Source organism: Mustela lutreola, chromosome 3, assembly GCF_030435805.1.
Source record: "Mustela lutreola isolate mMusLut2 chromosome 3, mMusLut2.pri, whole genome shotgun sequence".
In the NCBI taxonomy this organism is placed as follows: domain Eukaryota; kingdom Metazoa; phylum Chordata; class Mammalia; order Carnivora; family Mustelidae; genus Mustela; species Mustela lutreola.
In genome coordinates, this window is record NC_081292.1 from 36,870,712 (window position 1) to 36,898,187 (window position 27,476).

A 27,476-nucleotide genomic window follows, 5' to 3' on the forward strand; every position below is an offset into this window, starting at 1 on the left:
TGTGACCCTGCGGGACCTGAGGCCACGCTGACCCCGCGTGGGTTTCGCCCCGGTTTAGCCTCTGGAGCGATGTCTCTCAGCGGAACAGACTTTTAAAAGTCCTGATTTTGTGCACGGTTGCTCCGCTGCTTGCCGGGAGCCGGCCCCTCCCCCCGGGGTCTATCTTCCCGTCGCTTTGGATTCACTTCTCCGCCGGTCCTACCTTTCAGAAAGTGGTTGTTTTTCTGTTTCCAGAATTGCTGTTCTTCTTCTCTTCGATCTGCCGATGGATTTTCAGGTGTTTGCAATCTTTAGATAAGCTATCTAGCTGATCTCCGGCTAGCTGAAGCAGTCTCAGCTTGCTACTTCTCCGCCATCTTGACTCCTCCCCCCTAAATGATTCTGAATAATAATTTATTCTGGTGGAGGATACTATTCATAATGGATTTAAAAAATGGTATCGGGGGCGCCTGAGTGGCTCAGTGGGTTAAAGCCTCTGCCTTCAGCTCAGATCATGATCCCAGGGTCCTAGGATGGAGCCCCGCATCGTGCTCTCTGCATCGTGCTCTCTGCTCAGTGGGGAGCCTGCTTCCTCCTCTCTCTCTGCCTGCCTCTCTGTCTACTTGTGAACTCTGAGTGTCAAATAAATAAATAAAATATTTTTAAAAAATGGTTTCGGCTTAGGAACTAAACAAGATACATTTTTAAATTCCAGTTAATCTTCATATAGCTCTTATTTCAAAACCCTACAAAGAAAGGTTTTAGCCATAACTTGACCGTCTTTTGACATGCTGAAAGTGCTTTTGTAGGCTGACCTTTTAGAAATTTTATACAGAGAACAGATGCAACTTGTGATTTTCTCCAGAGGAAACAAATACATGTGACTTAGAAAACAGCAGGTTTTGTGTATAGGAAGCCATAATGAGTATAAACTGTGTTTCAGTGGAAGTTGTAATTCATAACTAATGACAGATTGTATCTGTTAGAATAGACATTCATAAAAGTATTCTAAGACTTTGAGCTTAGAGTTTAAAAATTCCTTGAGCTGAGAGTTTGCTCTTTTTAGTTTATTCTTCCTAACCATAAAATTGGTCTAGATATATTTTAATGCTATGTAATTCAGTATATACTGCTGCTACACCAGCCATTGTTAAATGATACTGAAATTTTGGGTGGTTTTAAGGGAATCAATAAAAATAGCATACCCTCAAACCCTCAGTCAGAACCAAGTGGATATGTAAGAGACATGTCAGCTCTACTAAAGAATGTGGCTTTAGTTATGCAGCCAGAATGGCTTGCTGACACCACCCTTGAATTAGACTGACTTCTCCAAATAGACTGGGCAGTTCTTGACAATTCCCCTGTAGCATGTAGTGGAAAGCACAACAGAAGGCATCCTCTAGAGGAAGCAGCTCATGAAAGACGGAACCAGGAGATGAGCCTCACTTTATCTAGACCTTCTCCTAAACATTTTAAACAAGTCACTCCTCTATCGAGTAATAGTAACTTCTAGCAAGTAGAAACACAAACCTGTTGATTTTGATGCAAAACTTGACTTTCCCCCCTAACTGGATCAAACAGTATTTGTGATTATATTTTCTTTGTTCTCTAAAGGTTTTGTTAAAGCTTTACTTTTGGGGGGCAGGGGTCTTTGATGCCTGGATAATCTTTCTTCATTCTTTTTCCTCATTTTTTAATTAAAATTTTTGTTGTGGAGTATTATGTTTATCTTAGGATTAGATTTTGTTTTAGGTATAGTTTGTTCTTTTTACTTGTTCCTTCATAAGGAATTCAGTATAGACACAATACAGTACCCTAGCTGATATCCCTACTTGCTCTGTTATCAGTGATGTAATTTGTAGAACTCTAGTACTGTGAGACTCTCCCAGAAAATAGACGCCATGGTGAAATAACTGGAAATAGTGCACACTATATACTGATCACTAGCATGTTAAAAATTCTTTTAGCGGGGTGCCTGGGTGGATTAGTGGGTTAAGCCTCTCCCTTCGGCTCAGGTCATGATCTCAGGGTCCTGGGATCAAGCCCCACATCTGGCTCTCTGCTGGGCAGGGAGCCTGCTTCCTCTCTCTCTCTCTGCCTACTTGTGATCTCTCTCTGTCAAATAAATAAATAAAATCTTTTTAAATAAATTCTTTTAGCAAATCCTGTAGTTAAAAATGAAAAAGTGCTTTAATTTTGCTTAGCATTTTTCTAACTTGACCACTGAGTACTTTCTTAGTATAGACCTCCTGTTGCCACTCCAATGAACAGAAAATATTTCTGGAAAGACTGTCCTATTTCAGTCCCTGTTTCTCTTTTCCCCACTTTCTTCTTGTCCCTCCACTCTGCTAAATAGGAAGCTTTAAACATTTTTAAGTAGAGGGCGCCTGGGTGGCTCAGTGGGTTAAGCCGCTGCCTTCGGCTCAGGTCATGATCTCAGGGTCCTGGGATCGAGTCCCGCATCGGGCTCTCTGCTCAGCGGGGAGCCTGCTTCCCTTCCTCTCTCTCTGCCTGCCTCTCCATCTACTTGTGATTTCTCTCTGTCAAATAAATAAATAAAATCTTTAAAAAAAAAAAATAAAAAAAAATAAATTCTTTTAGCAAATCCTGTAGTTAAAAATGAAAAAGTGCTTTAATTTTGCTTAGCATTTTTCTAACTTGACCACTGAGTACTTTCTTAGTATAGACCTCCTGTTGCCACTCCAATGAACAGAAAATATTTCTGGAAAGACTGTCCTATTTCAGTCCCTGTTTCTCTTTTCCCCACTTTCTTCTTGTCCCTCCACTCTGCTAAATAGGAAGCTTTAAACATTTTTAAGTAGAGGGCGCCTGGGTGGCTCAGTGGGTTGAGCCGCTGCCTTCGGCTCGGGTCATGATCTCGGGGTCCTGGGATCGAGTCCCGCATCGGGCTCTCTGCTCAGCAGGGAGCCTGCTTCCTCCTCTCTCTCTCTCTGCCTGCCTCTCTGCCTACTTGTGATCTCTCTCTCTGTCAAATAAATAAATAAATAAAATCTTTAAAAAAAAAAAAAAACATTTTTAAGTAGATAGACATGGAAGAATAGAGATGGAAAGTAAGACTTGAGTTAAATAATCGTAGAAGGACAAGGAGCCATCTTTTAAACCAAGATTTGGATACTGTTCAAGCCAAAGATCCTAGGTTAACTAGTATTGTTCAGTTATTCCTGACATTCTGCTGAGGGTGTTCTTTTCCCATATAACACTTAATGCACCGGAACAGAGATACTCCTGACATTTTTCTTTAAAGGAAGTGTTTTTTTTTTTTTTTTTTAAGATTTTATTTATTTATTTGACAGAGATCAAAGTAGGCAGAGAGGCAAGCAGAGAGAGAGGAAGGGAAGCAGGCTCCCTGCTGAGCAGAGAGCCCCATGCGGGGCTCCATCCCAGGACCCTGGGACCATGACCCAGGCCGCAGAGGCTTTAACCCACTGAGCCACCCAGGCGCCCCAAAGGAAGCATTTTATATTTAATTTAGTTTTACCATTTGCTTCATGGAAAATAAGTTTGACTCCCACACAATGAAAATCATCAAGAGGCCTAACATTGTTTTCAATGTGTGAATGCTAGTTACATTTAATTCTTGCTATATTATAAAATATGCCTAACAAAGTTATTATTAAGATTGAATGTTTATGAAAATTTACATAGTAAGCACTCAATAACTGTTAATAAGAAAAAACTGTGATAGACTCAACTTTTGGTTATCAAAATATACATTCATGAAAAATAGTTAGGATTATTAAAGATAAACCTATTTTTCTTTATAACTTGTACAGATTGAATGGGACTTGAATGTTTAATTCTGGGGTAGGATCTCTCAGCTTTTCCTTTAAAAAGGAGATACTGGGAAGTAGCATAAACAAGTTTGAGGTACTTTATCTCTGATTCTCTCAGCTTTTCCTTTAAAAAGGAGATATTGGGAAGTAGCATAAACAAGTTTGAGGTACTTTATCTCTGATATTTGAGTACATAATGATGATGTCCCATGAATGAATTCTCTTTCCCTTTCCCCCGGCTTTCCCCCGTTCTTTCCACAACACACAGTTTTATTTAAAGATCACAGTCTTTTTTTTTTTTTTAAAGATTTTATTTATTTATTTCACAGAGATATTAGATTACAAGTAGGCAGAGCAGCAGACAGAGAGAGGGGGAAGCAGGCTTCCCGCTGAGCAGAGAGTCCAACGCGGGGCTCCATCCCAGGACCCTGGGATCGTGACCTGAGCCGAAGGCAGAGGCTTAACTCACTGAGCCACCCAGTTACCCCTAAATATCACAACTCTTTTTTATTATGATATCCTAATTTCTGAGATGCATCAGATCTACATTTATTTTCAACAGATGCCAAATGACCAGACAATTAATACTTCTCCGGGGCTAATTTCAAATATCATAATTAAGGTGTGATGAATTTATGGGATACAAAAGTAAATGTAAAATTTTATTTTAAAAAATAATCAAATTTTAAATACTTGACATCATGCACAAATGCTAGTCTACTTTTCAGCTCTTTAGTTTGCTCCAGATAATTATACTGCATATATTTTAAAAATCTAAATAGGTATTCACTATTTATAAACAGTTATTCTCAACAAGTTTAAGTCACTGTAGGGAATTTTTATCTTAAAGCAACTTATGATGCTGTTTTGAAGCTTGATTATTGAGATTAAAATGTTTTGAGACCTCAGTTTTCACACCATACCCTTTCATGTTTTCATGGATTACATACCAGATGTAGAAATTATCTTGTCATGAAAGTTTAAAATAGCAAAGCTGACATTCTGCTTTTAATTCTTGTCAAAATGTGAAGAATTCCCTAATAGGACTTTTTCTTAAAAGACCCATAGCTTGGGTACCTGGGTGGCTCAGTCGTTGGGCATATGCCTTAGGCTCAGGTCATGATCCCAAGGTCCTGGGATTAAGGCCCACATTGAGCTCCCTGCTTCGTGGGAAGCCTCCTTCTTCCTCTCCCACTTCCCCTGCTTCTGTTCCCTCTCTTGTTGTGTCTCTGTCTGTCAAATAAAAATCTTAAAAAAAAAAAAAAAAAGACTCCTAGCTTAAATCATTGATTAAAAATTACGTCAGTTCTTAAGTTTTGTTTAGTGATATGGTGGTATACTGAACGACCTGTAAAGGTTAGAATTATATAACCGTGCCTGGGTGGCTCAGTTGGTTAAGCTTCTGCCTTCAGCTCAGGTCATGATCTCAGGGTCCTGGTATAGAGCCCTGCATCGGGCTCCCAGGTTGGTGGAGAGCCTGTTTCCCCCTCTTCCTCTGCCTGCCTCTCTGCCTGCTTGTGATCTCTCTTTCTCTGCCAAATAAATAAAATCTTTTTTTAAAAAAAGAATTATGATATAACCTATTTCTGTTAATCTGCCTTGTGTATTTTTATATTTATTTACTCAGAAAGACTATATTCTTCCTAAATTTAGTTCTGGCACTCCAGTGTTCATATTAACTACAAATCTATATCCCTGTTTTAATGAATTAAAAGTTAAGTTTAGGGACGCCTGGGTGGCTCAGTTGGTTAAGCAGCTGCCTTCGGCTCGAGTCATGGTCCCAGCGTCCTGGGATCGAGTCCCACATCGGGCTCCTTGCTCAGCAGGGAGCCTGCTTCTCCCTCTGCCTCTGCCTGCCATTCTCTCTGCCTGTGCTTGCTCTCTCCCCGCCCTCTCTCTCTGATAAATAAATAAAATTAAAAAAAAAAAAAGTTAAGTTTATATCTAAACTTGGCTTTCACAGGTCTCACTAATAATTACTGTATTTTATTCTTAAACACAATGTGCATTCATACTTCTGTTGTCCAGTAAAATTTCACCAGATGAAGCAGTAAGATTTTTTATTCTGTATCTAGAATGCCTACCAATGTTTGTTTGTTTTGTTTTGTTTTTTAAGAATTATTTCAGAGAGTGAAAGAGCACAGGGGGGAGGGACAAAGGAAGGGGAGAGAGTCTCAAGCAGACTCCACACTGAGCCCAGAGCCCAGCAAGCCCAACACAGGGCTTGATTTCCCAACTCTGAGATCAAGATGTGAGCCAAAACCAAGCATCAGACACTTAACCAACTGCTCCATCCAGGCGCCTTCCATACATTATTTTTGTTGATATAGAAAGGATAATAACTGTGGATTCCATGGTCATTAATCAAGTACAGATGCAGAGGTACTGGAACTGTCATTGAAATGGTGAATTGCTTGTTTGGCATTCTAAAGATCAAGGCTAAAGCTAAAGTTGACTTTGGCTGAATGCTGAAGTATTTGAATCCTGTTTTATGTTTTGGGAAGACTTAGTTGTAGGGAGGCTATGTGATTTAATGAGACTATACAGATTATAAGTGGTGGAAATTGTATTTTGACCAGGTAACCTAAACTTCTCTTCTGCCTTATATATTGTGACTGACCTTAACAAACAGTTGGTCTTAGCGTCATCGTCCCTTGCACACACACAGATTTCCCCATGTCCCTCTCCTTCCCTCCTTCCTTCAAGAAAAGCTAGGATAGAAAAGAGTTACAGGGGACGCCTGGGTGGCTCAGTTGGTTAAGCAGCTGCCTTCGGCTCAGGTCATGATCCCAGGGTCCTGGGATCGAGTCCCACATCGGGCTCCTTGCTCGGCAGGGAGCCTGCTTCTCCCTCTGCCTCTGCCTGCCTCTTTGTCTGCCTGTGCTTGCTTGCTCTCTCTCCCTCTGTCTCTTACAAATAAATAAATAAAATCTTAAAAAAAAAAAAAAAGAAAAGAGTTACAGAAGAGAGCATCATTTCCTTTTCAGTGAAATTACGATTTTAAAGACTGTTTAGCATTATAATTTGATAGAAAATAAAGTGTTGAGTCTTTGAGGACTTTTTTCTTTTTATGAGTAACTGCAATGAACTACTTTCCCTCAGGGAAAGTAAACTTGGCTAAATTACCCCATGTTGATAAATAAGTTGTCTTTAATTTAATCATGCTTGGACACATTTATGATTATGTTGGTAACTGGAGAATCGGTCTATCAAAAATAAAATGGAATTTAAGATGTAAAATTTAAGTTTAAAAAGATACTAAGGGAGCAACAGGTCCCAAAAGTGGAGGAACTTCCTGACTCTTAAAATTTTATCATTTTACACATTATCTGGAAATTTAATAAAAATATCAGTTATAGTTGCTATTTAAATTTTATTGCCAATAACAAGAGGAACCCTGAAAACTCCCTTAAATTTCCAGCCAAAAGGAAATATTTGCTATTTTAAAAAGCTCTTATACATAGATAAGACTTGTGTGTCTTTCAAAGAGAACCAGAACACCAGACATTTTTTATTTTAAGTTTTATTAAGATAATTGTAGATTCCTGTGTAGTTGTTAGAAATAATAAAGAGAAATCCTGATCCCAGGGGTGCCTGGGTGGCTTAGTGGGTTAAGCCTCTACCTTCAGTTCAGGTTGTGATCTTAGGGTCCTGGGATCGAGCCCCGCATTGGACTCTCTTCTCAGTGGGGAGGCAGCTTCCCCCTCTCTCTCTTTTTGCCTCTCTGTCTACTTGGGATCTCTGTCAAAATAAATAAGTAAAATCTAAAAAAAAAAGAAGGAGAAGAAATCCCATTCCTTCAGTTTGTCCCAGTGGTACCATTCTTCAGTGCTATAAAACAACATCACAAAACAAAACAGCAACAAAAAACATCACAAGCAGGATATTGGCATTGATATAATCTACCAATCTTGTTTAAATTTCCCCAGTTTTACTTGTGTGTGCATGTATATTTAGTTATATGCCATTTTATCACCTTACATAAGTGTATTCACCACCATGGGGTGGTGAATATACCATGGTGGTATATACCATGGTGGTGAACCTATTGTTCTTTTATAAATCCTCTGTCGCCTTCCCAACCACATCCCTAATCCCTGGCCACCTCTAATCTGTTTCCATTTCTAAAATTTTGTCATCTCAAAAATGGTCTATAAATGGAATCATAGAGTATATAACTTTTAAATTGACTTTTTTCACTCAGCATAATTCCTTAGAGATTTATCAGAGTGAAGTGTATTGGTAGTTTCTTTTTGTTGTTGAGTAGTATTCCATATATATGCCCCATAGTTTAAACATTCACCTAGTGAAAAAGACATCTAGACTGTTTCTGATTTTTGGCTGTTACAAAAAAAGCTACTACAAGCATTTGTGTACATGTTTGTACGTAAGTTTTCATTACTGTGGGATAAATGCCCAAGTGTGCCGAGAATTTAAGTAAGAAATTATTGAAGTGCCAAAATACTAATACGGAGAATAGGTCTCAGGGCTAGTCATGAGTCTACTGTTTTCAGTTTTTTAATCTGAAGTGAAAAAACAAATTTTCTAATTGGGAAAATCGAATTCACGTACTTTTTGGAGGAGATTGGCACCAAAGAGCACTTTTACTATGCATTTTAGAAACATTAATGTAAGAATTTATGCATAAATACAAGATAGTCACAAAATTTATGAATTATCAGAGTTTGCCATTAACTGATGTAATGGTGTAGCTGATTCAGTCATCATCGCATTTTTAAATAGGTGATATTTTAATTTTCTGATTTTAAAAGTAGCAGGTAATTATAAAAATCAGAAATATGTAAGTATATAAAGAAGAGAACTAGAACTCTAGTACCAGCAAAACTACTGTTAAGATTTTTGGTATATTTCCTTCTGGTGTTTTCTGTGTGCATACAATACTAATTTAATATAATTTTTATAAAATTGGAATTATGCTAACTATACAGTTTGACATCTTAGATAAAATTGAAAGTTAAAAGTTAAATATTGAACTTTAAAAATGTTTTTAGCCATTTATATTTATTCATTTGTGAATTGTTCATTTTTCCCCATTTTTATGTTGATGAGATAGTGTTAGGGTTTATGACTTAATTTGCTCATGTATATATAAATAGAAAACTTTTTCAGTTGGATAATTGTTTTACTTAGTATCTCTTCTTTTATGTCCCATTTTAAATCATTTTTCTTATTCTTTGAAGATATGCTGTGATAGCATTTGGATGTGCTAGCTGTCCAAAATTAACTTGTGGGCGAGAAGGCTGTGGAACAGAGTTTTGCTACCACTGTAAACAAATCTGGCATCCCAATCAGACCTGTGATGCTGCTCGGCAAGAGAGAGCCCAGAGTTTACGTCTGAGAACTATACGTTCTTCATCCATTAGTTATAGTCAGGAGTCTGGAGCAGCAGGTATTTATGTCTAACTTTTTCTAATAAAATATTTGACACAAACAGCACTATAGTTATCTTAATAAAAAATGCAGTATTCAAATAGTTCCTGTTATTACCTTTCCTCCTTTCAGTTTTCAGAAATGTTCTTTGTGTTGTTAGTATTTCTGTTCCAGAAGCACTCATTCCTTACTGTGGGAAAAATGGTATTGAGGTTGGGAAGATTTTATTGTAAAAAGAGAAAAAAGGAAGTGCTGTGGTGATGTATATAACTGATAACTGAGGATGGTCTGAAACTGTTGTTCATAAAAGTATATTATGCAAAGCTTAGCAAAGATGTTTAAAAATCATCTTTTATTTACAGATGTGTCATCTAATTCCAGGATGAAGGATTCAAAATCATACTTTATGGGACATTCAGAATTTTGTGTCTTTGGCTAGGAATTTTTAAATTACCTGGGGATCTATTTGAATAATGTATCCATCTCCTAAATCTCAAAAATTAAGAAAAATTATGATCTTAATGTTCTTCAGATAAAAATTGAAAAAATTAATATTTCCCATTTATAGATGTCATTGTTTATTGAACTTTCAGTCATTTTTAGAAAAATATTTTTCTCACTGATTATAAAATGGAAAAACTTGGAAAATACAGAAATTTGTCAAAATAATTTACATTCCTACTAGCACTGTGTTGAGGTAGTCGTGTACTTTATGCTGTTAAAGTCAAATTTAAAATTAAACTTTAAATTCAACATTTAATACTTTATACAGTATACACAGATTTTCATGGTTGTTTGCTCATTGGCTTCTCTTTGCTTTCCTGAAGATTTGGGGTGGAATTCAAAGGTATTAATAATAATTTACAGGTATGGGCCCAGAAGTAATTCAAAGGAGACCTGATAAACCTAAACTGTATCCTCTAGGGTCAGCTGTAGACATGGAGTGATCCACTTGGAAATGATATCTCTCTTCTCTGTGTGTGGACATGGGTATTTATTGATTGGTTACAGGATGTACATATTGAGTTAAGAGCCTGGACTCTGGAATCAGTCTGTCTAGATTTGAATCCTAGCTTTTCCACTAATTCTGTGTGACCCAATCAAGTTTTCTCATCTGTAAAATGAAGACACTAATAATACTTATGTCTGTAAGGTTTAAACATTTCCTGACACAAAGTAGGTGCTCTAGCTGTTTGAGGTAGAGAAACTAGAGAAACCAGTCATCTGTTAGAGATTTGCGTTTGTTATTAATTTTAAAATAAACATCATGATTTAGTCATGCAAATGAATGTTGATCTTTCTCACTGTATTCACTGTGAAAGATTTTATGGTTATTTCAGCAGTGCTACCCTGGAATGCCTTATTGTTCATAACCTTTAGATCCCAGTACAGCTACTTAAATTACCTTCTTAATTTCAGTTTGATTTCTGGAAGTAACGAGAAGTTCTTTTGGAACTAAGTCTAACAACTAGAATAACCAAGTTGAATCACTGGTTTGGGGTGGATCCAAACTAAGATGTGACTGTATGATCATGAGAGTGATTTTTTTTTTTTTTATATTAAGTAGTTTTGAAAATAATTTGAAAGAAAAGCTTCCCAAGTGATTTGAGCCAAATAGTAGCATTGTTGGAACAAATATAACCTCCCAAGGTGATTATTTTAAAAACTTCTTTTGGAGTTTTTCCATGTTCAGAAACCCTTATAATTCTGAAAATTTAAAGTACATGCATTTTTACCTCCAGTGCTCTTAAAAAATCAAAGCTCTCAGGATAAATGTTCATGTGATAGTTTCTTTTGACGAATCTATAAAAAACTTGAACTTAGCTACTCATTGACTTGTGGGGGAGAAAAAAGAAGAAAGGGCACTGCCATCTAAAATGGTTTTATTAATTCCATTATTCCAGATATCTTGATTTTTTTTTGTCTCCTGTTACCATGATACATTGAAAAATTGGCTGCACTTTTAATAATTGCTTGACATAATGATAATTAATTGGCTCTTTCTGATCAGTCAGCTGAAGATAAATACGTATGCTTAATCATCTGGTACATTAAGTAATTTGTATTATGATAAAATTATCTTTAAACTGTTACAGTATTATATCTACATAAGACACTTTATTATAGCTACGAGGGAGTTTATGCACTTGGAGTTAGCATTTTACATGAATTCTATATTTTTCATTTTTTTACTATATTTCTCCCTTTATTAAAAATATTTTTAATTGGCTTTCGAACCTCATCTGTGTCTCCTACTGCTACCACCCCAAGAGATAACCACTTTTAACACTTTGTTGTAAGTCCTTATAGGTAATCTGGTGGAGGTAGGAAAGTTCTTTGAACAAATTTTGAAAACTGTATATTGTTTTGTAACCTGTTGTGTTTATTTCCCTCTAACATGACAATAACTCACATTTTAACAGTAAATAGAAATGTAATGATTAAAAAAAAAAAAACTTTGCCAAATGTACCTTAAATAGAAATGGGAAGCTTTTTTTTTTTTTTTTCCTCAATATAAAGCTGCTATGGCTTAATTGATGTTCAGGGAAGGGGGCATCAGTTGACCAGCCAATCAGTAAAACAACTCTATTTAGGAGTTTTGCATTTGAGAATATTTTGAGAGAGATATATAATGTGCACAGTAAATTTCTAATTAAAGAGACAAAGACAAAACAGCCTTTTGTATGGATATATAATTACACAGTAGAAACATGCAGATACAGATCTATAAAGAGATGTCAAAAATACATTGCTGTGGCATTCGTTTCTAACATATAATCTTAGCATATTGAAAGGCTGTTTTGTGTTTTAGAACCATAAAAATGGGGATGTCACCTTTCATTTTGTTCTGAAGACTGCATTTATTACAGCAAAAGTCAAATCTTCTTACTCCCACCACTAATTAAGATAGTTACTAGTTGAGGAAACTCTGGAATGAGGAAGTTTATCAATTAACATACCACCTAAGCAGATAGTTTTAGCATTTCTTTAATTTGATGTACAGGCATTATATCTGCTGTAAAAGCCAGCTTTTTTAAATTCATGCTCCAATGTTAAAAAATTTTTAATGCAGACTTTTATGTTCTTTGGATCATTTAAATCGGGACATGAATATTTTTAATTTTTATATTCTAGTATTTATCATTTGTCTTGGTCTGGCTGCATAGAGTTATCAGTTTGCTCAAAATTGTTTGAAATTGTTAAAATACTAATTATGAGCATTGACCAGTTCTTAAGTTATAAAACAGCTTTGACCCTAAAAGAAGCACTAAAGAAACCCGAATTCACTGATAAAGCACAGGTAAATTTGACCATAAAACTTTTAGAAAGGAAAATATAATATAGTTTAATGCTTATCATGTAAGAAAATGGAACAAGTACTTGAATTCAGCAGCTAGTACTACACATACCTTTTCTTAACTGTGTGTAATTGGAAAATATAGCTGGCTACTAATAATAGTAAAATAATTTACTGGTTGCTATTAAGTAGATGCCAAGGTTCAAAGTAGTTTATAATATAACTCTTACTTTATGTCAGTGATTCCAAAAGTTACTGATTTTAACTTTAACCATTTGATTTTAACTTGGCACCTTTGTGCCTTATAACCATAGTATTTGACAGGGATACAGCAACAGCATTTGAATAAATGACTTTTAAAAAGACAAAGATAACTTCTGTAGTACAAAGAATATCTACACTTTAATAAAGCAGAGATGGTTAGAAAAATTCTAGAATATGAAGTGCCACTCAGAGAAGACAGCAGTGGGGTAGGAACAAATATAAACTTTATGTAGTTTGCTCTTTGCTTAGGGCTGTCCTTGGTTCTCCTTTTTCTTTTTATTATTTTGTTGCTCTTTGTTCTCATTGTTCTATTGTGTTTGAAAATGTTTACAGTTTGAAAATTTAATGTAAAACATGTTCCTTTTCTCAGAAAGGAAGAAAAATTCTTTTTAAAAAAGTTAAATAGATATTCTCTGTAGCATTTCTTTTGAAAAAATAGTTTATGTACTAAAAAAAGCTGGCTAAAGCTATCAGTTAACAAACTATATATGTTAAGATTTTTTGGCATTGCTATAATTATCTATTAGAAATTGTTATTTTTGGACCAGTTTTATGTAATAAACAGGTCTCTCTGTTTTCCTAATAGCTGATGATATAAAGCCATGTCCACGATGTGCTGCTTATATAATAAAGATGAATGATGGGAGCTGTAATCACATGACATGTGCTGTCTGTGGTTGTGAGTTTTGTTGGTTATGTATGAAAGAAATCTCAGATTTACATTATCTAAGGTAAGTTTATAGACAGAGCCATTTAATTTATGTCCTACCATCCTAAATGTGCCCAATCTTGTCTGATATTGGAAGCTAAGCAGGGTTGGCCTGGTTAGTAGTTGGAGAAGGAGGGAGAAAGAGCTATTTATATCTAAATATTTTATATTGTAAGATAATTGCGAGACCGTATTATCTTAGGAATTTTTAAACTTGATGCTTATACTAAGAGGAATGTGTTTTATTCTAGTTGCATACATCAGGTAATGTGAGACATAAATTCATGATGTATCTTTGAGTGGAAAAAACATTTTTTAAACAAAAATAAAATTTTTATTTTATTTAAAAAAATTTAAAAGGAGCCAAATAATTGTGCTAGCCACTTGGGATTAATTAGTCAAAATAAGAAGCATTTAGATGTATTCTTTTTTTGTTTGTTTTGTTAAACTAGAAGCTAGTATTTTATATCCCCATATAATTACGCTAGGTTTTAACTATTTCCATTTAATTTTCTTAAATATAAATTCCCTCATTTAGTCCACAAAGTGAGTTTGATATAATCAGATAATTGTATGCCTAAAAATAAGGCTTTTTTTTTTTTTTGCATTAATGTTTTGCATTAATTTACTCTTCAGAAACTAACCTAACATTTTCAAGATAATGACTAGGGATAAATACTTAACCTGAATTCTGGTTGTCAGTTTTCCTTTGAAAATAACTGATGGTCATTCTTACATTGATTTTTTTTTTTTTTTTTTGGCTTTTTAGTGAACTCAGAATTTAAAAAACCTCATTTCTGAGTATGAGAATTCTTTTAAAGACATTGTTTTAATGTATTATAAGTCATTTGCTGATACTATGTTTTATAGCAGTTATAGTTACAATTTTTTCCCTTAGTCCATCAGGATGTACTTTTTGGGGGAAGAAACCTTGGAGCCGGAAGAAGAAGATATTGTGGCAGCTTGGAACACTTGTTGGTGCTCCTGTAGGAATTGCTTTAATAGCTGGCATTGCTATCCCTGCAATGATTATTGGCATTCCTGTGTATGTGGGCCGTAAGGTAAAATGCTTAATTCTGTATTAGTTCATTATCTTATTCTAAACCTTCAGGTTTAAGACTGATGATCTTAGGGGTTTGTTTTGTTTTGTTTTATTTGTCTTGAAAGATCATTTTTCGTATCTCAGTATAAAACTATTTTATTTTTTCACAAGATAATAAATTTTCAGTGTTTGACAAACTTGTATGTACCCATAAAATGTAGAGTTGCTTTTTTTTTTTTTTGGACAGACAGATTACAAGTAGGCAGAGAGGCAGGCAGAGAGAGAGAAGAAAGCAGGCTCCCCGTGGAGCAGAGAGCCGGTTGTGGGACTCGCTCCCAGGACCCTGGGATCATGACCTGAGCTGAAGGCAGAGGCTTTAATCCACTGAGCCACCCAGGTGCCCCAAAAGTAGAGTTGCTTTAAAATTACCTGAATCTGGGGTGCCTGGGTGGCTTAGTGGCTTAAGCCTCTGCCTTTGGCTCAGGTCATAATCTTGGGGTCCTGGAATCAAGCCCATATCGGGCTCTCTGTTCAGCAGGGAGCCTGCTTATCCCTCTATCTCTCTGCTGCTGCTATGCCTACTTGTGATCTCTCTCTGTCAAATCAATAAATAAAATCTTTAAAAAATAAAATAAAATTACTTGAATCTAAAAACTTCCGTACATTTCCTAACTTTAAAGTATTGAAGGACACCTGCTATTTTTCTCATGGATATATCCTTTTAAAGTTAAGTCTATAACAATTTAATAGCTAAATAACACATGCCCTAAAGGCAAAGAATAATTAGCCAGTTCCTGAATTATTTTGAACTTCAGTTCAAAGGTTTTATTTTCTTAGATTACTGCTATTTGTAAATATGCTGTTCTGTAGATTATAACTGTCTTGTGTAAGTCCAGACACCAGTAATTACCACTGGCCTATGAGTGATGAATTATACTTCATTAGCCAGGCAATAATTCTTTTTTGAAAGGTTAAAGGGATAATTTATGAAGTGGCTAAGAAGTCTGCTGCTGTCTACATTAATGGAATCTCAGAATTGAGAAGGTACTTTAGAAATTATCTAAGGGGTGGCTGGGTGGCTCAGTTGGTTGGGCATCTAACTCTTAGTGTTGGTTCAGGTCATGATCTCATGAGTCCTCAGAGCCAGCAGCAGACTCCAAACTCAGTGGGGAATCTGCTCGATTCCCTCCTTCTGCCTCTCCCCCAACTCACACCGTGCACTCTCTCACTCTCTCTAAAATAAATCTTCAAAAAAAAAGAAACTGTCTAATCATAACCTTGCACTCAAGCAGAATAAAGTATAGGAATTAGAAGAAATAACATGTGGTGAACCCTTACTGTGGGGTAGTTGTTTTAATTTGACTCATTTTAACCTTAAAGAAATTTATGTATTTGAATATTGAGGTTTAGGAAAGTTTATGTAGTTTTAAGTTACACAGAAAGAAACAGAGCTAGGATTTAAACCTAGATACACACATTCTTTATGTAAGATCCCTGATTGGTTTCTCTAGCCATTTGGGCACTTCAGTGTTGGGGACATCACCAACTCCTGCAGTGGCCCATTCTGTTGCCAGCTGTCTGTAGTTGTTAGGTTGAGTCAGAATCTGCTTTCCTTTTAATTGTTTCGTTAAATTCTGGTTATGACTTTTGGAACTAAACTCAAGAGGAGGCTGATCCTCTTCCATATTCAATATATGTTGAATTTTTGAATATTTTTGAATATTTTTAAATATTCAACATATATTACTTTATAATCAGAAAAATCACAATATATACTATTTTTGAAAAATTACCAAAGATAAATAAACATGGATACTTATGAGCCAATTTTTTATTTCAGAAGGTTTTAATTAATTAAATTTGTTTAACGTCCCCAACATAGTAGCTGATTAAACTTTTATGTAGTTATCCAAAGCAAGGCTTTGCTAAAAACAAAACTGTTTATTCAGATACTTAGAAGTAGAAGAGACTGTTGTACTGCACACACCTACAAATAATTTATAGAGGAGAGATTATATCCCTCATTGTTCATGTCTTGGGAGCAGTTAAAAGGTTAAAAGTCTCCTTTTTTCAGACATATACCCAGAGGGTTGGCAGTTGATAAATTAGTTTTCCATTGAAACAATGTTCTCTATGGTGTTTAGGGTTATAGACCAGCCCAGGAAAACCTGTTAAGCTGATAAAGTACCTAAAAGCTTAGTCTTTATTTATAGTAACAAATAGAAATGTTGCACAAAACAGTAGAGCAGAAAGAAATTAAGCTGAACCAGGAATAGAATATTGTGATCACTGTAATTAAAAATTGGTGCTTAAGGATGCAAAATTTTCTGAAGATTCCTGTCTAGTCTGTCAGTTTTTTAGCTCTGGCTTTTCTCTGCTTCATTCCTGAGTTTTTCAGGAATGGTAATGAGGAGAGGAACAAGAATTAGCTGCAGTGCTGAAAGATAATGAAAGATGCCTTGGGAGGCTCTGCCATCTCTGCCTGCATAGACTATTTAGGGAGGTAGAGAGGCTCATTCCCTAGGGATATATAGTCAATGCTGGCAGGACACTGACTAGGAAAGATGAATGCTTCTTGTCCCATGCATGCTTCACCTACCTCTCCACCCCAGTTTTGTCACTGTTTCGTATATGCCACAAGACTCATTGTACTTCATAGCCTTCAAGATAACCACATAATAATAATAATAATTTTATTAAACCTCACCTGTAACACTGTTCATAAGTCAAGTATTTATTTTAGAGACTACCCTTACAGTTTTGAGGGCTGTTTTGAATATGTCTTGAAACAGAAGGGAAATGTACTTTATGAGCTTTAGCCATGAGACCAAAGATACTGGGCTGTTTCTTGAAGTTGATCTGTTTCACAAGCCACTTTCAATGTGGTATTAAATTCTGTTTATTAACACCTCTACTATACAAAGTTGCTAAGTAGATCTAGTTCCTATCCTCTGGCCGCATTCTTCTCTTTTATTCCCTCTTAGTACCTTTGACTTTGAGCTGTAAATGAGACCCCAGGATTCTGAGTCATTTGATGATAATTTTCTTTATAAAAAGGGATCCAAGAAAAAATAAACTTATTTATGATGTTTGCTTATTAGTACTGCTTGTTAAGGTCTATTTAAAAAAAAAAAGTGTGGCAGTCTCCCCTAGAAGCCAACTTTTACCATTTTGGGATGTTTGCTTATTTACTTATTTATTTTAATGATTTTATTTAGCTGAGAGAGACAGAAAGTACAGACGGGCAGGAGAAGGGAGCACAGAGGGGAAAAGAGGGAGGAGCAGGTTCCCCACTGAGCAAGGAGCCCAGTTCAGGACTCAAACCCAGGACCCTGAGACCATGACCTGAGCCAAATGGAGAGGCTTAACCGACTGAGCCACCCAGGTATCATAAGGGATGCTTATTTAGAAAGAAACCTGTGGAATGCTAAATTTCTTAGAAGTAATCCTATTAGTCAAACATCCAGTCCATAACTATGTTAAAAATAATATTCTTTTTTTTTTAAGATTTTATTTATTTGTCGGGGGGGTGGAGGGAGAACACAAGCAGGCAGAGTGGCAGGCAGAGGCAGAGAGAGAAGCAGGCTCCCCACTGAGCAAGGAGCCCGATGTGGGACTCGAGCCCAGGACCCTGGGATCATGACCTGAGCCAAACGCACCAGCTTAACCAACTGAGCCACCCAGGCATCCCTAAAAATAATATTCTTAATTCCTTCTTTGCTCAAAACATGATTTTATTATTCCTGAATAAAATTATACATCTACTCAAAACTGTCTTTTAAAAGCAAACACAAAGTAAAATCTATTAAATCACTGTCTTATTTAAGCAAATTATTAATAAGGACTAAATTATGGGTAAAAATATGGTTTAAGAACAATAAAACAATCATCTTGAATTAGGATACTCGAATGAAATAAAAAATCACTTTACCAGCAACTGTAGGTCTGTTTCCTTTAAATTAAATATGTAATGTGTTTTTTCTTTAAACCCCCACCCCATTTTTATTTTTAATTCAAGATTCACAATCGATATGAAGGCAAAGACGTTTCAAAGCACAAACGGAATTTGGCTATAACAGGTGGTGTGACATTGTCTGTAATAGTATCTCCAGTTGTAGCTGCAGTAACTGTAGGTAAGAAAATGCTTAAAAATACTGATCACCTTTTGTAGAATTTAAGTTTTGTGGAAGGATTTAAGACAGATCATTATATTGTGGATGATAAGAGAGTTACTTTTTTATTTATTTAAGGACAATTTAAGCGGAGCCTACAGAAAGCCTCTCATTGAGTAACTATATTGGTTAAAAGCACTATAGACTGAAGAGCCTAGGATTAGGATATTGGTAAATTCTTACTGACTGATACCCACCCTCACCTCATATGGTTTAGAGCCTTGTGACTTAAAAACAAAAAGGTTTACATCTTTTTTTCTCATGTGTGTCACCGGAAAGTTTAGAAGTTTTGAATTTGTTTGTGTCCCTTAACAGGTAAATCTTCTTTGGGCAAGGGTTGGAGAACAGTAGCACTTTTCTCCTATACAGTTTCTTTTGAAAAGGCTTTCTAAGAACTCATGTTTCAGTGATTTATTTTTTAACGTATAATGACTAATTTAATTCCTCTTTAGGTATTGGTGTTCCTATTATGTTAGCCTATGTCTATGGCGTTGTTCCAATCTCTCTCTGTCGAAGTGGAGGTTGTGGAGTCTCAGCAGGCAATGGAAAAGGAGTTAGGATTGAATTTGATGACGAAAACGATATAAATGTTGGTGGAACTAATACAGCTGTAGGTAAGTTTTTTAAGCAAAGGAAAAAGATACACTTATTAATAGTTTAAGTTGGAGAAATAGATAACATGCAAATTAGAATTTCCATTGCCCACCTTTTGCTAGGCCAAATAGCATTCATCCCGATGTACATCAGTGAAATGAACTGCCCAGGAAAGGTGAATGGATGAAAGGGGGTGAAAGAGTTCTGGATAATCCACACTAGAAATGTGATGTTTTAGAAACATCCAGACTTTCATCCTAAGTTTTGCCTTAAACGATACAAATTGGTAAGAACAAGATACGAAGAGAAAGGTAGTTCATAAAAGAAGAAATACAGATGGCCAGTGATTAGAGAGTATCTTTAACCCAGGGTTATTCAGAGAAATATGAATTAGAACAATACCTGTAGGATGAAAAGGCCCTCATAAAAATTTATTATAGAAATTTGTCTTTAGGAAGTAATCAGGCAGATGTGCAAAGATGATGACCACTTTCTTACCTCCCATTCTCTCTTGAACCCACTCTAATCAGTTTTGGTCCCTGCCACTCTAAGATTTTATCTCTACCACACCACCAAAGCAGAGCCATGAGTGACCTCCATCTTACCAGATATAATGGTCAACTCTTGATTTTCATTTTAATATAACAATTCAATGAAAAGAAAAAAATAATAATACAACAATTTGCCTGACATAGTAGACCATGCCCTCCTTCTTGAAACATTTTCTTATCTTTTACCTGAGAAACCATTTCTCATCTCATTGTATTTCCTAGCCATTTGTTCTCAGTCTTCATCTATACTCATTCCCTGGGTCATCTCTTAATATGGGTTGTATTAAATAATATGTAGGCTGACCACTCATAAATTTGTATCTAGGCTAGAACTTTCCTCTGCACTTCAGTTTTGTACATCTAACTCTCCTCGTTAATCTACACTTAAATGTCTGACAAGAATTTCAAGTTGTCTGTAACCATACTCTTCACTCTAAAACCTGTTCTCTCCAGTCATCATCCTTACCTCATCAGATAGCCTCTCCATTCTAACTTGTTGGTTGGACCAAAAACCTTCACTTACAGTGATTCCCCCTTTTCTGTTCTTAGCTTCCATCTGATCTGACAGCTAATTCTGGTGCTTCCTTTAGTATTTAGCCATAATCCAACCATTTCTCACCCTCCACTGTTCGTTAGTTCAAGCTACTGTCCTTTTTCTTGCACTATTGTAATAGGCTCTTTAGATGATCCATCAACTTCTCATCTACTGCTTACTATTCCACAGGGTATGTAGTAATACTTCTTCTTCTTCTTTTTTTTTTTTTTTAAGATTCATTTATTTCTTTGAAAGAGAAAGACACAACGAGAGAGGGAACACAAGCAGGGGAGAGGGACAGGGAGAAGCAGGCCCTCCGCTGAGCAGGGAGCCTGATGCAGGGCTTGATTCCAGGACCCAGGGATCATGATCTGAGCTAAAGGCAGATGCTTAATGACTGAGCCACCCAGGCGCCCCCGTAGTGATACTTCTGAAACATAAATCAGATTGGTTCTTATGCATAGAACACTCCTTGTGCTTCCAGCTGTACTGAAGGAAAACCCACAATCCTTATCTTAGCCCATACTGCCCCACATGATCTGTCCTGGGCTGCATCTCTCTCATCTCTTTTTACTCTCCTATTTAATACCACCCCTCTGTGATGTTTTGAGGACGCCAAGTACACTTTCACTTCTAGGCTTTTGAACTTGCAGTTCCCTCTGCCTGGAATAGTCTTCCTTCTGATAATTTTATGGAATACGGTGGTATCAGATCTTGTAATAGCTTGCAATAGTAGACAATTGGATCTGAAGAACATACCTAGAAATCAACTTTTGGCCCAATTTTATTGACCTGAAGAATAATAAGCTCTTTAAATGAAACCCTTATTGAAAACTCACATATTCCTCCAGAGTCAGCTAAATCTTCCAGCTGTCAGATTTTTTAAAGAATTCCTAAATCTTGAAGTGGTGACCACTTTTTTTGAGAATTTCAAGCCAATTTATTTTAGATTGAAGGTAAAAAGTTTGATTCCTTAAAAGCACTTATCACAGTCGGTAATAACTTGTTTCTTTGTTTACTTGGTTTCTTAGGGGTGAAGGCTATACCTGTATTCTTTGTTACTGTATTTTTAAAACCTGGAATATAGGGACGCCTGGGTGGCTCAGTGCTTTAAGCATCTGCCGTTGGCTCAGGCCATGATCCCGGGGTCCTGGGATTGAGCCCTGCGTCGGGCTCCTGCTCAGCAGGGAACCTACTTCTCCCTCTGCCTGAGGCTTTCCTTGCTTGAGCTCTCTCTCTCTGACAAAAAAAAAAAAACCTGGAACATAGTAGGCACTTGATTTCATCATCTTTATTTAGCATATAAAAATCCTAATACCTTTACTCTTAATAAAAGGAGGAAACCACTTCTCTCCTCCTATTTCTTCTTGGTCCTCATTTCTTTTCTTCTTAATATGAATATAGTTGACACACAATGTTACCTTAATTTCAGTTGTTCAACATATGATTCAGCAAGTTCCTACATTATGATATGTTTACCACAAGTGTAACTACCATCTCACCATACAATGCTATTACAGTAAAAAATGTTGTGACCATTTAATACTGAGAGCCAGTCCCAAATCCAATATTACACTCAGAGATAGTTCCTTTTCCTCTTACCCCATAGTTATGTGTTCCTAGTCCCAGATGTCTTTTCTGTTCCTGTGCATGTTGTATAATAAAATGTCCTATCTGAAATCATGGAGGAATTCGAGAATTAATAATCTTTCTTATTTAATTTCTTTGAAATATTTGCATTTAGACACAACTTCAGTAGCAGAAGCAAGACACAACCCTAGCATAGGGGAGGGAAGTGTTGGTGGTCTGACTGGCAGTTTGAGCGCAAGTGGAAGCCACATGGATCGCATAGGAGCCATTCGAGACAACCTGAGTGAGACGGCTAGTACCATGGCCCTAGCCGGAGCCAGTATAACGGGGAGTCTGTCAGGAAGCGCCATGGTGAACTGTTTTAACAGGTAAGAGAAATGTGCTCTGTTTTCTTTTTGCCTTCTGTTAACTACAAATTATTAGATGAGAATTTTAAAGATTATTATAATTGTGTAATCATTATGATTACATACAGTCCTGTGTCGGGGCTGAAAACAGTAATGTTAGCAATGAAATTTAGTGGTAAACAGTGAAATGTTTACTTGTTTGAATTTTCTGTTGTAGTATTATATACCCATGGTGTGGTAAAAACCAAGTCTAAGGCATGGCATTCTGCTAATTTCTTCACTGCATTTGTCAGATTTGATGTTATGCATCAGTGCTGGAGCTGCTTTGGTGTACGTGGTAAAGGCAGTGCTGAAGTCTGGAACCTCACGTCTGGAGGTGGCCACAGCTAGATGTTAGAAAAGGGGACACTGGCTGAGGCCTGGGGGGAGCAGATGGAGTCAGGATGTGTGGGAGTGCATGAGCTGAGGCCAGGGTAGTCTAGTCCTCCGGAAACCTTGTATGTGTTAGCACTTACTTCATTCTCACCAAGTCTCGTACCAGCAGCCATATCAATAAATAGAAGAAATCAAAGCATTTTTGTCTTCCTTTGTTTCTTCTCTAATTCTCTATTCTTTATTTCTGTTTATGAGCTTTGTTGTTGTTTTTAACATAGGAGAGTGTGCATGAATTAAAAGATAAGTTGGTTATATTTATCTTATTTTTAGGTAGTTTACTTTTATTTATTATTTGTTTTTAGGTAGCTTGTTTTGATGCTTTTTTCTTTTTTGCTTTTATGCTTTTAAACACAAATTCTCTTATAGTAGTGTTTATTATGTCTTTTTTAAAGAATTGGGTATTAAATTTAGAGGGTCAGTTTTAATATGTAGAGGCTTGGGATGTTTTGATCCACTCATCTGTCATGTACACTGGTTTTTAATATATTCAGATTTTGTTTCACACTCAGACATGGCTAGCATATTTAATTAAAATCTTTTATGTCCTTTTTGTGTTACTCTTTTACTACCTTATTTGGCAGACAGCTAATTTTTCCTGTTTTATTTGGATAGCTGGCACTGTTTAGCTTGCTGCAGTAGAATTTGAGTAATCAAATAAAATGAAATTTTTAAAATGCTGATAGCTGTTTCTAAAATAGTTTCTTGTTACTAGGGGTGTTAACTGAATTATATAACTGCTATATATTATAGTAGTCTGATATTATATGTAATTTCAGTTTTTATCTGCTCCCTGCTCTTTAAGGTTGGAAGTACAAGCAGATGTACAGAAAGAACGGTACAGTCTAAGTGGAGAATCTGGCACAGTCAGCTTGGGAACAGTTAGTGATAATGCCAGCACCAAAGCAATGGCAGGATCTATTCTGAATTCCTACATCCCATTGGACAAGTAAGGAAAGAACTGTTAAACAGTTCAAGTATTTTTTTATTTTTTGTTGTTGTTTTTTATTTTTTTTAAAGATTTTATTTATTTATTTTAGAGGGAGAAAGAGAATCCCAAGCTGACTCCGCACTTAGCGCAGAGCCCCCTCACAGGACTTGATCCCAAGACCCTGAGATCATGACCTGAGATGAAATCAAGAGTTGGACAATTAACTGACTGAGCCACTGAGGTGCTCCTTAAAATTAATTTTAAAATAATTATTCCTATCATTAAGCAAAATTATAATAAATAATGGTTACCAACTATTAGGTTCTCCAGGGAAAAAAAATGATGAAATGTCCAGAGTAGGCAAATTCAGAGACAGGAAGTAGATTAGTGGTTACCACAGACTGGGGGCAGGAAAGGGTGGCAACAGACTGCTAGCAGATATAGGGTTTCTTTTGGGAATGATGAAGATGTTCTGCAGTTAGTTGCTAGTGATACTTGCACAACTCTGAATATACTATTAAAAAAATAGAATTGTGCACTTTAAACAGGTGAATTTTGTGATATATATGTATTTCAATAAAGCTGTTCTGAAAAAAAAAAGTGGAGAGGGTAACATAGTACCTGGAACAGATAAGCAATCATTATAGCTACTTCTGTTTTTTTACATTGAAACATTATTATAAATACTGTCCTTAGGGTGCCTGGGTGGTTCAGTCAGTTAAGCATCTGCCTTTGGCTCAGGTCATGATCCCGGGTCCTGAATTGAGCCTTTTAGGTGCCCTGCTCAGTGGGGAGCCTACTTCTCCTTCTCCCTCTGCTGCTCCCCCTGCTTGTGTGCGCACGTGCTCGCGCGTGCTCGCTCGTGCGCTCTGTCAAATAAATAAAATATTTAAAAAGTCCTCTTATTTCAAGTAATATTTTAATAGAGCATATCCTGCATTAATTTGTTTTGATGGTTTTTATGTAGTCTTTGAATTTTTCACACAGAAGTCCCTCTCCCTTTGCTTTTACGTCAATAAAAAAGGAAGTTAGAAATCTATTTATATTTGTTACTCTTATGTTCCAGAGAAGGCAACAGTATGGAGGTGCAAGTAGATATTGAATCAAAGCCATCCAAATTCAGGCACAACAGTGGAAGCAGCAGTGTGGAGGATGGCAGTGCCACCCGAAGTCATGCTGGGGCTTCATCCAGCGGCTTGCCTGAAGGTAAATCTGGTGCCACCAAGTGGTCCAAAGAAGCAACAGCAGGGAAGAAAGCAAAAGGTGGTAAATTGAGGAAAAAGAGTAACATGAAGATAAACGAGACCAGAGAGGACATGGATGCACAGTTGCTAGAACAACAAAGCACGAACTCAAGTGAATTTGAGGCTCCATCCCTCAGTGACAGTATGCCATCTGTAGCAGATTCCCACTCCAGTCATTTTTCTGAATTTAGTTGTTCTGACCTAGAAAGCATGAAAACTTCTTGTAGTCATGGTTCCAATGATTATCATGCCCGCTTTGCTACTGTTAACATTCTTCCTGAGGTAGAAAACGATCGTCTGGAAAATTCCCCACATCAGTGTAGCATTTCTTTGCTTACCAAAACTGCTTCATGTTCAGAAGTTCCACAGTTGAATCATACTGCTGAAGAACATGGTAACAATGGAGTAAAACCCAGTGTTGATTTATATTTTGGTGATGCGCTAAAAGAAACAAATAACAACCACTCACATCAGACAATGGAATTAAAAGTTGCAATTCAGACTGAAATTTAGGCCTATAAATGCTGCAGATTAATTACAGCTGAACAACCTTGTTTGGAGCTGGTTGAACTACATGTGACTACTTTAAGTTTCAAGTTACCAGCAAATGCCCGGTTACATAATCTAATGCAGATACATTTTCTGTGTTGAGCAGAGCATTGTGTTTCATGTGGATCTTAATTACCAAACTATGAAATGAAGGCTTTAAAAGTGCATTATTGTAAGGACAATAGTTCTTAAGAGAAGTATGTTTTGTGTGTTTGCCACAAAACATTGCTTGAAGCACATACTTGTGTATTTAGATAGGACTTTGGCTTAATTTATAATCAATATAAAATACTAATACAGTTAGAAACATTCTTATGAAGAAAACTTGAGGCTTAGGGGTAAGTGGTTAGTGACATTTTATTGAAACCACTAAGGGATATTGTTTAAAGAACCTTGCAGGTTACTCTCAGTATATGATACTCTTTGTAACATTTCTGTTCATAACTGGGCATAAATTTCATTTTTTTCTTCATATGCAATGTGGAATTGTAAAGCTTAATGCAGCCCATTTGCTACCATTTGGATACTTAGACACTTTGAGCAAGATAGTGGCAGTTTTTGCACAACTTTGAAATAGAAATACCTGGTACTCTATATATCTTGTATATTGTTGATGCCATCTTAAAAGCAAAATGTAAAGGTAGGTAATTAAGTGTACTGACAGCACCAAATAAGGTACATAAAACTACAAAATAAAATTCCATTAGTTTGTAAGTATTATAAAAAAAAAAAAAGTCACCTTCCACCAAGGGGAAGTTTGCACCCCATTGATTCTTGGTGCCTTTGGAATAGACTGGATTTTAAGGGCCTAGTTGTTTGAGGATTTTGCTGTCTTGTTTTCCATTAGTCCTCTCTAGCCACGTTGGATTATATAGACAAATACAAGATAGATAAACATAAATATGAATAATAATAACAATGCTGAAAAAGTATTAGCCTACCAAAGACACACTCAGGCTTTAGTGAATACATAACCTCAGTTTTAACACACGCGTATCTTCTCCAATCATGAAATCAAAGCACGGTGCAGAGTTTGTACCAAGTGCTAAGGAGGGATCCACGTATGGCTGGCTTTATTTTCCTTTGCTTTTGTTTATGGAAGGTATTCAGCTGACATAAACAGAAGTTGACCCAAATAACTGCCTATACTGTTAATTTCCTGTATAATTCACTTAAATAAAACAGGTTAACCTCAAAGATAGCATTTGAAATGTTCCATCTTACGTGTTTCTGTTAAGTATTACCATTATGGTGCTACTGAGCGTTTTCTTTTGATAAAAAGAAAAATGCCGTGGGCTGCAGTCTTCTTCCACCACCTTTTCTCACCAGATCCATTAATATGCTTATAACACTAGTGCCAGTTATTTTATTTGATAATGCTTATTATGGAATTTGTATATTTGTTTGCATTCCAGTTTTGTTCAATAGTGAGTGTGTAAACTGCATACATTAAATAAATGTAAATACTAATGTATTGCTGCCTTATGGTTTGTGTGCAGGTATTTTTATAAGAATAAGAATTCTCATTTGTCACATTGTAGTTACTTAACAAATTTTGCTAGCCATTGAGATGATTCTGTATACTGGTCTCAGCCCAAAAGGAAGCATTTGCTGAACTTCCTCAGCAAACAGTGTTGACACACAGTGAATCCTTTCTTCATGTTTAATACCTGCCTTTCTTCCAGAAATAAGCTGCTTTATTCACCAACATATTTTACTTTTTAAAGTGAATTGGTTGGAAAATAAATAGATCTATCATTTAATTGTGAAGAGATAAATACTATAAAGGCTCATCATAACAGAAAAATAAAAAGATCTTAAAAGACTATTCCAAGAGATTCTACTCTGGCAACATTAGATCATGAAACTAGAGCTGTTTAAATTTAAGCTAGTAATTGTAATTAAATGCTTTCTATCCTCAACAGCCTCTATAAAATGGTGATTTTTCTCATTTCCTGTTACATAGTACTTAATGAAATAATATGTATGAATATGTGGACTGCTTCTTGACATTTCTGTAAAAGGCCAAAGATTAAATGGAAAGCTAAATGATT

General features: G+C 36.1%; 1 protein-coding gene across 3 annotated transcripts in view; it reads left to right on the forward strand.

Annotated features, from left to right (window-relative positions):
- The window catches only part of RNF19A (ring finger protein 19A, RBR E3 ubiquitin protein ligase), a 61,127-nt gene extending 34,231 nt beyond the window's left edge, over positions 1–26,896 (forward strand). For all 3 annotated transcript variants that reach the window (XM_059165922.1, XM_059165924.1, XM_059165923.1), the window contains 8 exons: positions 8,975–9,183; positions 13,313–13,457; positions 14,334–14,496; positions 18,496–18,610; positions 19,102–19,263; positions 22,074–22,287; positions 23,504–23,647; positions 24,696–26,896. In XM_059165922.1, the coding sequence (XP_059021905.1) occupies positions 8,975–9,183; positions 13,313–13,457; positions 14,334–14,496; positions 18,496–18,610; positions 19,102–19,263; positions 22,074–22,287; positions 23,504–23,647; positions 24,696–25,386 (1,843 nt within the window). In that variant the 3' untranslated portion in view covers positions 25,387–26,896. The remainder of the gene's footprint in view (positions 1–8,974; positions 9,184–13,312; positions 13,458–14,333; positions 14,497–18,495; positions 18,611–19,101; positions 19,264–22,073; positions 22,288–23,503; positions 23,648–24,695) is intronic.
- The last annotated feature ends 580 nt before the right edge of the window (positions 26,897–27,476 follow it).